The sequence below is a fragment of the Acyrthosiphon pisum genome, chromosome A2 (assembly GCF_005508785.2).
Source record: "Acyrthosiphon pisum isolate AL4f chromosome A2, pea_aphid_22Mar2018_4r6ur, whole genome shotgun sequence".
Lineage (NCBI taxonomy): Eukaryota > Metazoa > Arthropoda > Insecta > Hemiptera > Aphididae > Acyrthosiphon > Acyrthosiphon pisum.
In genome coordinates, this window is record NC_042495.1 from 78,557,473 (window position 1) to 78,573,788 (window position 16,316).

The following is a 16,316-nucleotide window of genomic DNA, read 5'->3' on the forward strand; positions in this document are numbered from 1 at the left end:
CCATTGTGAAGTTTTCCTACCACTCTAACCGACGTAACATATCATTTTAGTCATAAATCAATCAAAATAATGTGAAATACGTGTTAGGTATCGGGTTACATCACTATTATAAATAATATAGTATTTTTATATACGCATTACATTCGCCTTAGAACACATGCATGTCCCCAACCACACGCCATCGAAATATAATATGTAATTGTTTAATTCAATTATTCAGCACGTGATTAGTACGAATTTTCGTGGATTTGGTTTTAGTGAAAATGGTACCTATAATTGCCGACTACAGTTTACAAAAACTAAGGCCAGTGACATACTGTATCTTACACCTCATTATTTTTTTTTAAATTTATACAACGATGATTTTTTGCACGAATTTGCACGACCAATCCCGAAATTTGCTCGTCCATTCCTATCCCAACAAAATCATTTTGCGATTTTGTGTATGTCCCAAACCCCACTCCAAACGTAGTTATATAGATAATTTGTTTTATTATTTTATGCAATTTTATGTAAGCAAGACAAACGAATACTAAAAAATGTATTTTGTTTTGAAAACTAAAACCGAAACCAAAACATTTCTATGAAAACATTGAATACCAAAACCAGAACCAGAACCAAAAAAATAGATGGTACTAGTCCTTTCAACAAATATTCTATTTCAGAACATAAAATTCAAAATCATGAAGAACGTTACTAAACCAATTAACCTCCTCATGCACGAAGTATCATATTATGATACCCCTCTGTTATCGCTTATGAAAATAATTTTATAAAATCGTATAAAATTGAGAATTATTATCATAACCTAAATGATTACACGATAATATTCGTAACGTTTCGTATAACGTTCCAAACATCAGATCAACACTGAACTATGATTTCTCGATTTAATACACGATTTAAGATAGTATGGTTGCCCAACGAGCTATAATAAGACGGCATTGGATTTAAATCGGACCCCGGGCACTAGCGCTTCTAGTGGACTATTTCATAATTTATAATATAATATGATCATTTTACAGGGTCTTCCAAATTTCGGTCTTTTGTCACACGAAATTTGGAACACTCTGTATATATTTTTATTGTATATAGGTATAACATAACAATTTTTATTAGTTTTAATTTGAACCAATATGAGCGCTGTATGCGGGGGTCCCCGTAGATCACGTGACTTTTCGATTCAAACCGTATGCCGTGTGATAACATTTTTCTAATGGGTCGATGGGCAACCATACTATCTTAAATCGTGATTTAATACAATTTTTTTTTTCTTTTATCAGTTGTTATCAGTGGTCTTATCAATTTAATTCATGCATGAAGAGGTTAATAACCGAAATCAAAAAATTTTTTTAAAAAAAGTATGTATGGAGAATGCAGTAGAAACCGTTGTCCAACAAACTGAGTTTATTCGCAGATTTTAGCTCACCAAACTTTAAAAATATAATATTACTTGATATACTTGATCAATAATAATAATGCTGGTAATAATAATATAATGATCCAGTTGCGTAACCAGGGGGGCTGGGTAAGGGGGGGGCTATATAAAGTGGGTATGAGTACCTCAGTGGTAAGATAAATTACTAATAACTACAAATTTACAGTGTAAGATTACTGGTAATCATATAGGGTTCAAAATCCATTAATAGTAGGTACTATTATTGGTATATTACAATCATGCAGCGCTTTTATTGCAGTAAGTCACTTGGCAATTGGCAGAAACGTTTTATGTTGCTCAAAATTAAATCATAAAAAATGTACATTGAATAACGAGCGGTGGTTAAATAGCGATATAATATTAAAACACAAAAACCGTTTTATTTTTTAAAAAAAAGTAGTCACTAGCAATCAAATATCCATTACGCACTAGGCGTTAAAATAAGAAGAACGATATTTTTTTCCTGGAACAAGTTGGTCGACTCAGATTTTTTTCCCTCAAAAATCGGAATATATTTTAATATGCTTGATAAATTTAATTATTCGACGTCTATGGGGTAGATAAAATATTATATTTTAATTTTATAAATTTGCAATCAACTCATTTGTACGGTCGGGAGGAACCACGGAAATCCTACACAATAACGATCGTATCTTCTACTCGACCCGGCCCGAAAATATGTGTTTAAAATAATATTATTATATTCAAAAAATAAATTTGATTTAATTCGTTCCTCAGCGTAGATGGCAGCACATTCTCAAACACAATGTGCTACTCAATATTATGTTCCACTGTGTATCATTTATAACATAAAATTTTTTAATACGCAAATAAATTGCTTAATTCATAGCTACTCGTTCTAATAATAGCAATTATTTAATTGCAATCTTATTTCAATCAGTTGGAACGTTTATCACAGATCGTACAGTGTGATTCGTTTAGCACGCACACTTCCATTCTATCCCTTAACTATATGCCTTTCAATTATTTGAATATTGATTTTTGTAATTTTTAAGTATACTGAACGATCGTAGTTTCAAATACTTAGATTGTATTCATTGCCATTATGTATTGATGTTTCTACCATGTGCCGATACAAATTTCGTCGAACTTTTTTTTTTTCAAATGAGTACCATCGGTTTTTGATTTTAAATAATTATAATATGTAAAATATAAAAGAAGTAATATCGAGTCTAGCCCTTATTAATTATTATTTTTATTTTTCATTAAAAAAATTATCTTAGGCGACATAGGCCATGGGATACGGTTATTATTTACATTTCGCTAAGAACTTATTTCTTATGATACACAGATAAGTTTGTGAACAATTTATATAGGTTTTATAGTTTATTTTGAAGTATTGCTTTTATGATAAATTCTATGCTGGCTGCTAGTGAATATCAACATAATAATACCCGCATTATACATATATTTTTTTTTGGCAATAGGTAGGTACTTAATAATTCGAAACTGTAACGCGTTATTTTATAGAAATTACTTATCAAAAGTAATTTCCATTACATTTTCGTTACTTGGATAAAATTCTATTGAAATTACGTAACGCGTTACAAGCAAGGTAACGCCGTTACAGTAACGCGTTACTTCCGTTACGTTACTACCCAACACTGCTGTTTGAGTATTGACGCACTCGCGTTCATCGACTTTTAGCTATTTTTACGGTACTGCATAATGCTATTTTATTGCCCAACACGTGAAAAATAACTATAGGTACCTAACTGAATTTTTATATATATATATATTATACAGTATCAATCCATCCATTTATATCCTATATAATATATTATACAGTATCAATCCATCCATTTATATCCTATATAATATATTATATCTGCTTGACGGTCGTTAACAGATAGGCGTAATAATATAATACCTAATACTAACCACATTACCACATTTAAACTATTACGATATATTATTATCGATTGGGTTAGGTTAGGTGAACCTCACATTTGTTATAATAATATTATACACTATATAGTGGTTAATATAATATACTATTATAGTATTATTCGACTTATCTTAATGAACGGTCGGTCGTAGTTGCCAAAATAGATAAAAGCGTCGTCACCGTTTTTTTTTGTCTTATTCGCACGCGTTGGATCTACATTTAAGGGAACAAAAAAAAAATGTACGTATAGTCGTGTCCGGCTTTTGGAACGGGTCCACGGCATGAGTTCTCTAGAAATCAGCCCGAGTCCGTAATTCGATACAAGACGATAGATCAGCTGTCGTATCCGTTTATTTAGGACGGAAAAATCAGATTGCGGACCGACAGTGTTTTATACTATATATAGGTACGCGCGTAATACGTACGTGTGAAACTTGTGTGAAAAACTCTATAATACTCGTCAGGTATTACATTATATTATGCGGCAAACGCGCATTTTCTGTGCCCGGAACCCGGTCCAGAAAAATAAAAAAATAAATCACTCGTAACGCTGTGAACCCGTGACCTGCAATAACCGTCGTGTGCGCAGGCGACGGGGAAAAATGTAATACCTACCATAATATAATAATACAGTTTTGAATTTATTCACAGTATAAAATATAATAATAATATACAAAGCACCCACCTCTGCGGTTATCCCGAAAAACTCTGACGATAGCAATTTTATTTTTACTTAAGGAGACGTTTCAACCGTGGTTTATGAAGGGTTTAGTACAGGTGGTTTTAAAAAAATTGTAAGAAAAATTACAACAAAATAATTAATGCGAAAAAAAAAACAAAAAAATGTTATACCGACAAAAATTTGTGACGCTGAATTTAATCAAGGTAACATTTGTGGCGGTCTACCATTTGGCATTTTGTATTGAAAATATTTATTGTTTTGATGGTCCTTATCATATACAAAAGTATCAATTTTGAGTTATAGTGTTTATTTCAAGGGTGCGATATTATTCAAAGTATATTGCAGGTACTCCCTGCATGTTCTTTCCGTTGATAGTCGTTGCGTAAATTCGAAAATATTTTTAAAATCCAATAAAACTTTATGACGTAGGTGGACTTTTTAATTCTTCTAATGCAATTCTAAAGCTAAAACACTTACTATTGAAAGGGGATAATTTCTCGGAAAAATGACATCAGTTATTTATTAGGTATTGGTACTTTTTAACTTTTTTACTAACTTTAACTTATATTGTAACTCGCAATTTTTTAAAAGAATTATCGTTGTCATTATCTACAAAATTTGCTATCAATTAGGTGTATAACTCGTGCTTATATGCTCAGTTCAGGAGTATAAGGGTATGAAGTTCTCTCAAAACTTCTACAGATGTCGATAGTAATAGTTTCGCTTTAGATATTTTTTAAAAATCCATTCATATTATGTACTTCCATAAACAACTTACACATGTCACATCACTGGGGCCGCTCTTATGCCGTTTGGTATTTTTCTGTTGCATTTTTGCACTGTATTTTCCTCCACCGACCTACCAGGTATCAAAAACCTACATAACGATCGAACTATTTTTATTTTTTTACATCCATACAGATCTTCAACACTGGTTGCTTCGTGTCAATGGCCAATCATTTCGGGGCACCAGTCGTCGGTATAACTTCGACCAGTCTCTATCCGTGGTTTGGAGGTATGGTCGGCGATGTGGTGATGCCGTCGTATGTGCCGGTAAACTTGTTACCGTTCACCAGTCGGATGATGTTTGCTGAACGCCTGATTAACTCCATAATTCTGATAGGGATGAAAACGTATTACAAGTTCAAATACGAAAAGGCGGTGAGTATAGTGTTATATTGTGTCCAAACGTTAAATATTGTTATGATGAATACATATATGACTCAGATTTTAGGCACTGCAAATCCACTTAATGTTTTCTAAGAAAATTCAAATTACATATGCATTACAAAACGTTTATGAGCCATATATAAACGAAAATATTATAACATGTGTTTATTGTATGAATAGTTATAAAATTTCACTATCCAATATAATGTATTATAATACAAAAAAAAATTCATAAAATATAATATATAATACGATATCAGAAATATTCAATTGCGGAAACACTCTCCGGCCAGTTACTAAAATATGATAAGATTTATTCCTGTGTTACGCGTGTACAAGACGATTTATATTTACAAACCTATAATATTTACTCGCACAAAAATGTCAATGGTTTTAACAGGCTCAAGCAATCGTGGATAAATACTTAGGAAAACTGAACGGTGGTACGGTCTCCGAATCCCTGGACAACGTGAACGCCATCATAATGAACACACACTTCGTGTTTGGAGACACCCGGCCGCTGCCACCAGGTATCATTGAAGTCGGAGGATGCACGTACAAGAAACCAATGCCCTTGCCGGAAGTGAGTACCTATATATCTATGGTACAGTTTATGGTAATTTATCAACATGCGTTGATGTCCGCTTATAATTCAAATGAAGTGACGTTTAAGACAATTTAGATCAAGTACCGATCGAATTTTAAACACCCCAAACGATAAATCACAAATGTGAATTTGAACATTTAAGAAATTAATCTAGAATGAGAATAATAATTTGGTTTCAGACTATATTTTAAAATCTGAGCAGAGCGATGAATTTATACATTTTAAAATTATATTTATTTTTTTGTGTGACGTGTGTTTTTGACATCATCCTTAGGAGCAATAAAAATTCTACAATCTTCGACTTTGAGAGTAATTTCTAACATAAAATAATGATTAATGCTCAAACTGTTTTTGTAATTTTATCATTCATTCAAAAAATGTTAATCCTAGTCCGTAGATACTAAGATGATATATTCCGTTATTAAATTATGATTCTCTTCCATAATTAAAATATTTAAATTAATTGTTTTACTATTAATACCATGAACCTATCTATACTGTTTTACAATTTTACTGTAAATCGGTATTGACCTATAACTTAAAATAATGGCTAGGAATATTATATGAACTAAATATATAGGTAGATAAGTAGGTAATTATTATAAAATAATAATATTATATGCGATGTGTTTTTGGAAAAAATTAGTTCAATCGTGTGTATTATTAATAGAAAAATAAATTACTAATAGCAATATTAATAACGAATACCTTTAGAAATATAGACCGACCGTCATTCTTTGCTCAAAATAATGTATTAGGTACAATTATTAATCATTGAATTCAAATAAGTAATTGAACATATACATTACAGTGACCTACTTAATGACGAGGTTAACTCGACATCAACTATAAAGCAGCAGAACAGATTCCTCGGTTTTTTTTTAAGTTTTTCTTTTTTTTAATAACAACTTATACATTTCAAATTTCAAATTTTTGAAAACCTTGATAGCCAAATATTGAACCAATATAGGTATAATTAGGAAAAAATATTTGAAATAAATGTATAAAATCAACAAGATATTTATTAGTAAGTTAACCAAGCTGGTTACCGTTTAAAAAAAAAATATAAATATTTGATAGATACCATGAATTATGATTTATGATTAAATATTTTTAAATCTTTAAATGCCATAATTTATAAAAATTAATATTTAATACATACCAACCAATTAAAATCTTCTACTATTCGAATTTTTAAAATAGGTAACCCAATTGTTATGAATTTATGATTAAATTTTCTAGAAAAGACTTATAATTTACTTAAGTTGATCATCAGTGAAAATATCTGTAATATTAAATCTTCAATTGGATATTACAGTTTTCCCAAATAAGAATACAAAACACATTGTGTTAAAACGTGCGTTCTATATGAACACTATAAATTACCTTCCTTACAACATAATAACACTGAATGTCTACTTGTATTCGGTTTTTAATTTGTATAAAGAGTTAATAAAACTTTTTGAAATCCATTATAGCTGCGGGAAAAAAATTGAATTTTATACGAACAGACAAAAAAATTGTTTAATGCAATACGTCATAATAAATATAAATATGTAGATATTATCTTGTTCTACTCTGAATCCAAAATAAAATATTAAATATTGTGTGCCTGTACATAAAACAGTAAGTTGTTCATCTGCACGAGACAGAATATTTTATATAATATAATAAAGGTTTTTCAAAAATTTTATTTATTTACAAATGACTTCTAAATGTCACTTCCACATTTTTCATTCGTCATACATTTTACACGATATGGAGCAAAAAATTTTGTATGGATTTCAATAAGCTTTTAGATATTATAGTAAATAAACAAACATTATTTATGGATGCGTATGAAGTTGAGAGATATTGTATATATACCATATACGACGTACGTGCTAATATGACGTATGCTATTGTATTTTGACTTCGTGAATTTATAGTAAAAATAAGTTGTTGGTAAATCCGTTCGATATTTTTATGTATTACAAAGTGTTTATCCACTACTCTGCTCATCTAAAGACCAATCACTTATAATTATTTATCAATTCACTCAAAGTTCAATTTTTAAGCAGTCAATTACTTTTTTTTCAATTAAAAAAAAATTTACATTCTGTACATTAGAAAACAATAAATAAATATGATAAATAATAAATGACGTAAATAACATGATTGGGTGAAGAGACTCACTAGCAACACCCTTTACATTAATTAAATACTTAAACAAATATTCTGCTTCGGCATAAGAAAATTAAAAATATATGCTGCCATTTAAAAAAACTTAAAAAAAAATGATATTTAACTACAAAATACCACAACTATAATAAATTGTTTTCAAAAATATTGTTTTGTAATGGTATTGACATATGTAAAAAAAAATATTTCAAAAACGTTAACATTTTGTGAAAATAAATTTTAATTTTATACGAATTACCCTATATAGATTTTAGTAGTCGAGCGAGAGAATGTTTAGATCTGAGTGATTGAAAATGAGAATTTTTTTATGTTTTTCGTTCGGCTCGACGATGGTATTCAATTTTACTTTATTCTGACGGTGGAAACAATACTTATGCCTTGCTGTGTATATATTTTTGGGTCTTCATTTTATATTAGATTTTTTTAAATGAAAACGATTTTTATTCTTACAACCACCAAAACGTAGAGGTCCTATAAAAGGATCGGACTCAAGGATTTTTTTTTTTTGCTGATTTTAAAAGATCCTATTCCTCGAAGTTCAAAGAAGATTAAATCTTTGTTCAAAGCTCAAACATGGATAGATGCACTTATATTTTGATGATACGAAAAATTTTACACATGCAATTTCCCGAAAAAAGGTAAATATTCCGAGTTTTAGCTTTCATACTTACCCAATTCTGACTCTGATTCAAAACACTTTTATCGAATTTATTTTAGATTCTGAATAGAGCGATAAATGTATTCATTTTATAATAATGTGTTTTTATTTGTGTCATCTGTACATGATAATTTGTTGAAATTAAACTTCAATTTTCTACTTCAGTATCATCTTTTCTGATGGAAAAGTGACTCTAGTTATTGCATTTAAGAGGTCAAAATAGAGCATTTCCCAGAAGTTTTTAAAAGCGTCGGGAAAAAGAAAATTACGGAAATCCCAGAATTTTTACGCAAAACAAGTTTTTGACAAAATCTTGTTTGTTTTTTTTTCTGTATAACTAAAGATTTTTCTATTTTTATTAGTTTTATTTAAATTTTAAACTACGGTGGATAAAAAAATTTCGGTCAATCAAAGAACTTTGAATTCATTACATCCATTACAGTGACCTACAGTGACCTACTCAATGACGATGTGCACACGACTCCTTTTATACAGCAAAGCATAAAGCAGCAGATACTTATCTACTTTCTCCCTTTTTTAATTTTAATATATTTTAGAAATACGAATTTAATATCATACAAAAACCAAATATAAGATAAATTATACTAAATACTAATACAATATACTCTTTGATTCGTTTTTAGTGATTTGTGATTAAGAGTGTATAATATGGTGTTAGATCAAAGTAATTAAGTCTGATATAAATGTTATGTATATATGTATGGTTATTCTTTCGTATAAATTGATACGAATATAATAGAATATTGTTAATTTGTCAGCGCTTAATGTTTATAAAAAACCATACCCTTTTTTATTTGTAGCAATGTTTTTAAGACCATTATTTAATAATATAATATTTAACCATCAAAACTTATATGTTTTGTTAGTTTCCACTTTTTAGATAACATGTCTACAAATAAGAAAGTCAATTTCATCGAATAATATTTTTGCGTAAAAATGCACGTATTTTCATAATTTTCTTTTTTCATTTTTCCTGTTTATACTGAAAAATATTGGAAATTTAAAATTGTAACTTCGCATTTGTAGTAATCAGATCCAAATAGTTATCAGATACTACCCTCAAAAGTAAAAGTGAAAAGAATTTTCCATTACTTTCATACAGACACAAAATAGAAGTATAGAACACATCATTAGATTCCTCACTTCACTCAAAATCTAAAATAATGTTCCATATTACTATAATTGTAAAGGCATGACCGATTCAAAGATAAAGGCATCTGTAAAATTATCAAAACACTCATAAACTCTTTAAAATCATTACATTAAATAAAATATAACTTTTCAACTTCTTAATTTATCACTCCAATATTATTAAAACTATTACATAGATTATATACAGTAGTTGTACCATTGCAATTTCGAGTTTGTTTTTTTTTTTTTCTGCGGCAATTAATGTAAAATACCATATTTTTTCCATAACGTGTGTATATTGTAAAAGGCTTTTGTTATACGTGTATACTTTATAATGTAGTACAGTGAAAATATAATTTAGAACCCTTGTAATTACGTTGGTACGTATTCAAATTATATAGTTTAATCGTGAAACATATTATTAAAAACCAAAATATGCTAACATGTACGTACCATTAATTGTAATAAAAATATAAAACATACTTAATCAATAACGTAATTTGTTATTTTATTTCTATGTTAAAATAATAAAATGTACCTATTACAACGGATAACCGATAACAGTTACATCATATTACAACAGGCGATTGGTATTTATTTATGTGAACATAATATGTTTATAACTCTTACTAATATTGTCAATTTAATTAATTTTTTCACAGTCATTATAGTCTATTAGTCTAGCTAGACTCTAGCTGTAATTGCAATGTCACCGTTCTCGTTATGATATAAAAATCCAAATTCTATCCACTGACCATCAATGAAGTATGCCCTAAGTTCGTTGGAGTGTAACTTTGTTCGATAGGATGAGAAATAGGCAATAAACAAAATCATTATATTTTTTTTTTAAATAATTATTTCCTCGAGTTTTCCGGTAATTTTATCTTTATCTATCTGAAGTGTATACCTATAGCCACCGCGTAGAGGCCATAGGGTATACTGTTGTAGTCCATTTAAAAGTAACAATATAATCGTTTGATATATTATTTATTGCTTGAACGATTTAAGTGAATGTTTCACACACTTCTACGGTGTTTAATTCGAAAAATTAAGAGCGTTAAGTCGTCAACACGACGACGCTCATTTAAAGAAAGTAATAACAGTACAATTACATAATGTTAAGCACAAATACTTATATAATTCATCTTACTCGGAGAACTATATTATAAATAAAAATAAAAAATAAACTAAGATTAAAATATATAAACATAAGATAAATATTAGTTGTTTATTGCTCTGTTTGTAAATTGGGTAATTATTGTACGAGTAGTCGTTGTCATCGTCCCTCGAACGGTTTCATTATGTTTCCCTTTAAATCTTCAGACTCGAGCGATAATCCTTCACGTTTCTTTTACAGGAGTTTGTTTTAGAGAGTCGTATTTTTTGCTTTTATTTCTTTTTTTCATCAAAACCCCATTGTTATTTTTTACTTTTAATTGCACCTGCGACATTTACTCTTCTGCGCGTCATTAGAACATTTTATCTTTTCGTTCGTCTCCTTTTGTCCATCGGCCATCGTGTATGTATTATGTATCGGCCACTTGTATAACTGTATACATATTATATATGTGCGTTAATATATTGTTTTCCATTCGCATACGGCATACCATGGTTAGTCCTTAACGTGGCTATTTAAATAAGATTTATACCACCTAAAATACTCTATCTATACTGTCTATTAATTTTTCCAGCTCAATGATTTTTGACCGACGATAAATCTGAAACGTCGACAAAAATTATTCTACTAGCTACCCTAAAACGATATCGGCTCATTCATACTGATTTGTCTTGTAAACCTACCCCAACCATATTTACTCCTCCTCTCTTTCTAAAAATAATCTTTTCTCACAGTAATATGTCTATTATTATAAAACACTAATTGAAATCAATTAAAATGTAGGTGCATCTTAAATCGAGCTTTTGCACATTATTGTAAATATTTTATCCCATCGCCCCTCTCCTTTTGAGTTGTATATATTCTTCGCTGCAGTGACGTCGACTCATAGTTGAGCGTTTAGAAGAAATCTACACTCAATGTCTGGAGTTGCAGGATTTTAGGACGGAGTTCTATTGAATATCCTTGTTACTCTAAAACGAATCTATCGGTATTGTTTTCAATTTTTTAGGCGTTAGGCCCTCTTTCTAAAGCTTTTTAATATACAAAATAAAATCAACAATATTATTAGAACATTACATCAGTACATCACCCATATATTAATATCAATGTCCAATACCCTCTCATGTACAAACACATCTCTGTACATAGGTATTAGAACAGTACGTGACCGAGGCCCAACGAGGTGTCATTTACTTTTCGATGGGCTCCATAGTGAAAGGCTCGTCCATACCAGCCACCCAGTCACTGGCACTGCTCCGGGTGTTCGGCCGACTGGACGGCTACAGGGTACTGTGGAAATGGGAGGACGACCTACCACCGCCGGAAGTCCGGCCCAAAAATGTCATGTTCGTTCCTTGGATGCCTCAGTTTGATGTGCTCAGTGAGTAAACGATTAAAATAACATTAATGTTCTAAATGATAAATGATAAAATATATGGATCATACTAATCATAATGGTGACATAGAAATGGTGGTCAATATTGTATATTCGATTGAATCGCACAATACAAAGATACGTATCGAAGCCACGAATGGAAGGCACTTTAAATGAGCCTGGTGTTCATTCGCCGTTCTTTAAAGGTTTTAATATATGCAATTTTAATGAAATAAAAATTTGAATATTGAAATATTTGAATAACAGTTCAGAGTATTTCACAATTGTACCTATAAGTGGCCCTATATATCATTTACCATGATGGTTGTTGCGTGATAACAAAATTACGTAGAAAATTAATTAAGGCATGTTGACCCAGATCGGCTATTACTGGTTTTAATGCAATATTAGAGCTAAAACACATTAAATTGAAAAATAATAGTACAAAAGTTCCATTTTTTACTCTTTTTTAAACAGCTTTAAATTTTTTTGCTATGTATTATTTTGAAAAAATTAGTTTTCGCTATCTACAAAATGTATTTTTCTTTAAATTATTTAACTTGTGTTTTTTTTTTCTCTACAGCGTTATAGAAGGATTAATCACCGTTTTTTCAGGTGTTTTTTTGCTCTAAAAATTAAGAGGTTGAACGTTCACTTAAAATATAATATACGATGCGTAGGTACTTCATACTATACATTTATACGCGCACATTAGTTGCTGTTGCTTCGTATATTTTATTATAATTATCATTGTTATTATTCACAACTCTTAGTATATATGTGAATGATAGGTTACTCACTATTTAGTAGCTTTTCGTTAACTATTCGATCCCCAACTTTGACCACTTTCAGCTTATTCTAAATCGGAACCACTCCTCACCAATATATCGTACCACCATTATATTATTATAAGCAATGGCCACTAAACATTTAATGTTTATCTATTTATATCTACATTTTTAATTACTATTATTATTATTATTATTATTATTATTATTATTATTATTGTAGTTGGAAAGATAAATGTATACCTAACCTACCGCGTATAACTATCCGTGCGGCCGTGCAATTTGTCATTCAACATTACTGACCACTTCTACCAAATTTCGTTTTACTATCCTTAATTTAAAATTTTTATACAGTCCACTCTTCTCCGAAACACTCTGATTGTCGAATTAATTAACGTAACTGCAGATCATTAGTTTGTATACGAAACACAAACATTGTGAATATGTATACGATTCAATTGAACGGATCTACCTACTTCGTTTGATACCTACTTCGCAATAGTGGCTTAATATCAATGCACTATTATATGCAGACTATTCGGTACGGTTAATAAGCTAACTTTCTACCTATATAAATTATTTCAAATAAATGCATACATAGTATATAGTATAATATATTATATACGAACAACAAACGCATGACTACTAGGAATAATCTCAATGTAGAATAACGTTGGTACATTTGAAAAAGAATAAAAAAACCCTGCTGGTATTAAATTATATTATAACGATGGCTTCGATAAGTATAAAATAATAATGGATATTATATATAGGTAAAATATATTTATGTGTATCGTTTCGAAAGTAAATATTTTATTTTACTTACATATACGATTTAAAACACGATCTAGAAACAAAAAACAAAATTGCAGTGTAATTTTTTGAATGTCTATTGAAAGCTATTATATTATTTATGAAAATATTAAACACTGTGAATCCAACGGACGACTTTCTCCGACATGCACGCAGTTGTCATGCACAAACGCAGTTTTTTTTAAATTATTCATATACCATCCAACCAATTCGTGAATTATAAATATTAACGATTTAACATTAATATTGATTATTCTAATCAGACAGTCGATATCGTATAATATAATATATAAGCGCTTATGACTATATAAACCTGATAATCATCACATTATATACATTGCCACGTAGCATTTGTACTTATCATTAACTTATATTAACACCATTTTAATTTCTTCGGAAAAGACTAAACATGAGTCATTTCAACCACCTATAAATTAATGTTCAGTTGATTAACAGATAGATTAAAATAACATGTTATATATATAATAAGTATAGTTCGATCGTTTTTATTAATAATGACAGTTATTAGCAATGATTAAATAATCCAAAATAAAGAAAAAATGCAAGAGTTATAAACAAATATGAATAAATAATAATGACATACAATTTACTTCTTCAAATATTATAATTTAACAGAAAATTGTGTACACAAAATTCAATCTCTGTTAGCATTAAACATGACTTAAATAAAAACAGAAAGTAGAAATTATAAATGACAAATTTGTATTTCATTTCTAATCTATTATTTATTGTTCCATCTAGTATTAGCTAATAATTTACAGAAATATAAATTTAAATATAAATTATAGAAATATATTATATATTATATATTATAAAATCTAGCATTTAAAAACATGCAAACAACATCCCAAAATACAATATTGTACCATTTAAATAAGAAAAAAAAAAGTTTTTTTAATCGTTTTTAAATAATACAACGCCCATATATTAAAATTATATTATAAAAAGTAAGAAGATAATGTGATATGTTATTAATAAATAACATTCAGATATCCATTAAATTCAACTCAAAATACAAAAAAAATAATAAATATCAAAACGTTTATTTAATAGGAATCGTTGAATAGCAATAATATTTTATTTTTTCCGAATATTTTAAAAAGCACTGAGAAATTTAAATTTTGACCTCCTAAAAGTACCAGCTATATTCAATTTTCTACAAGAAATTTTCTCCATTGAAGTTGATGATCAGAGCATTTTTTCTACTGGAAAAAGTGTCTCCAGGCACAAAAAAAAGCAAATATCATTGTAAAATCAATACATTCTTCCACTCTGAATCTAAACGCAAAACAATCTTGATTTGTTTCAAATCAGAATTACATGAAACGAATATCCGTAGGGATGAAACATTTCTGCCACAAATAGAGAAAAAACATCAACTGGGAAACTCTAGGCTTAGTCATCACTTTCCGATATTCCAGTTTGATGATTGTGACAATTATTTATATACTAAAATGCTAGACATTATCAGTTCTTTAATTAAATCGTCATTTAATTAGTTTTCTTTCATGGGCGTTGGTTTTGAAATACGATTTAATGGAAGTTTATACATCATACAATATACATGTCTATATATTTCCGTTAATAAATGTTCAAACAAGGATTATGCATTTCATACTAAAACGGAGTGATGTGGGCAAAAACGAGCACGATCGAAAGTAATAATATTTATTCGTTATGAAAACATATTCGTATATTATGGTTATTGTTATTTTATATTATTACTGTACGTTTCTGTGATACAATGACTGGTGTTTTATCTTTTTCGTGATATTTCGTATCATACACAAATCGTGACTATTGCCACTTTTCTTTACATTTATTAAATATTGAGCTACATCTCGTGTTGTCCATGAATTACAATAACGCGACCAGAAATTAAATTTATTTTGTGATTTGTGTTATTCTTACGCACGTAATTAATGATTATTGTTATGATATGCATTATACACATAACTCATAGGTAACGCAATTTCGCAAAAAAAAATAGTAAATCGAGGTTTTTATGAAACATTTAGGATAGGTACCTGTGTAATAATGATGGCGTATAATGGTTAAAGTAGTAAATAATGGTTATTTTTATGATAATATTATTATTCAAATTAATAATAACCCAAAAACTACAATAGTACAATCTATTGCAACTTGATTTCCATTATTACTAGGTAAAAATACCAGTTATAATTATTATTATTCTATTTCTTAACTTGTTTTTTTTTTTTTAATGCTTTTTAATTTATATAACAGCTTAATTAAGTTTCCTGAGTTTTCACCACTGAAGTTTTAACAGACAAACATTTAATTTAATATTAACTTGTATAGATCTTATTTATTATTCAGTAATGATTATTAACGTTAGACCTTCGTAACTTTGTTACTTAAACAATTTTTGTATTCTATACATA

General features: G+C 29.0%; 2 protein-coding genes across 8 annotated transcripts in view; one reads left to right on the plus strand and one right to left on the minus strand.

The window, feature by feature from the left end:
* Positions 1-16,316, minus strand: part of LOC100162087 (gamma-aminobutyric acid type B receptor subunit 2) — a 304,964-nt gene that overhangs the window by 271,001 nt on the left and 17,647 nt on the right. The window lies entirely within an intron of this gene.
* The window catches only part of LOC100159691 (UDP-glucuronosyltransferase 1-7C), a 36,493-nt gene that overhangs the window by 16,087 nt on the left and 4,090 nt on the right, over positions 1-16,316 (plus strand). For all 3 annotated transcript variants that reach the window (XM_001951597.5, XM_029489766.1, XM_016808231.2), the window contains exons 3-5: positions 4,951-5,190; positions 5,600-5,782; positions 12,064-12,295. In XM_001951597.5, the coding sequence (XP_001951632.1) occupies positions 4,951-5,190; positions 5,600-5,782; positions 12,064-12,295 (655 nt within the window). The remainder of the gene's footprint in view (positions 1-4,950; positions 5,191-5,599; positions 5,783-12,063; positions 12,296-16,316) is intronic.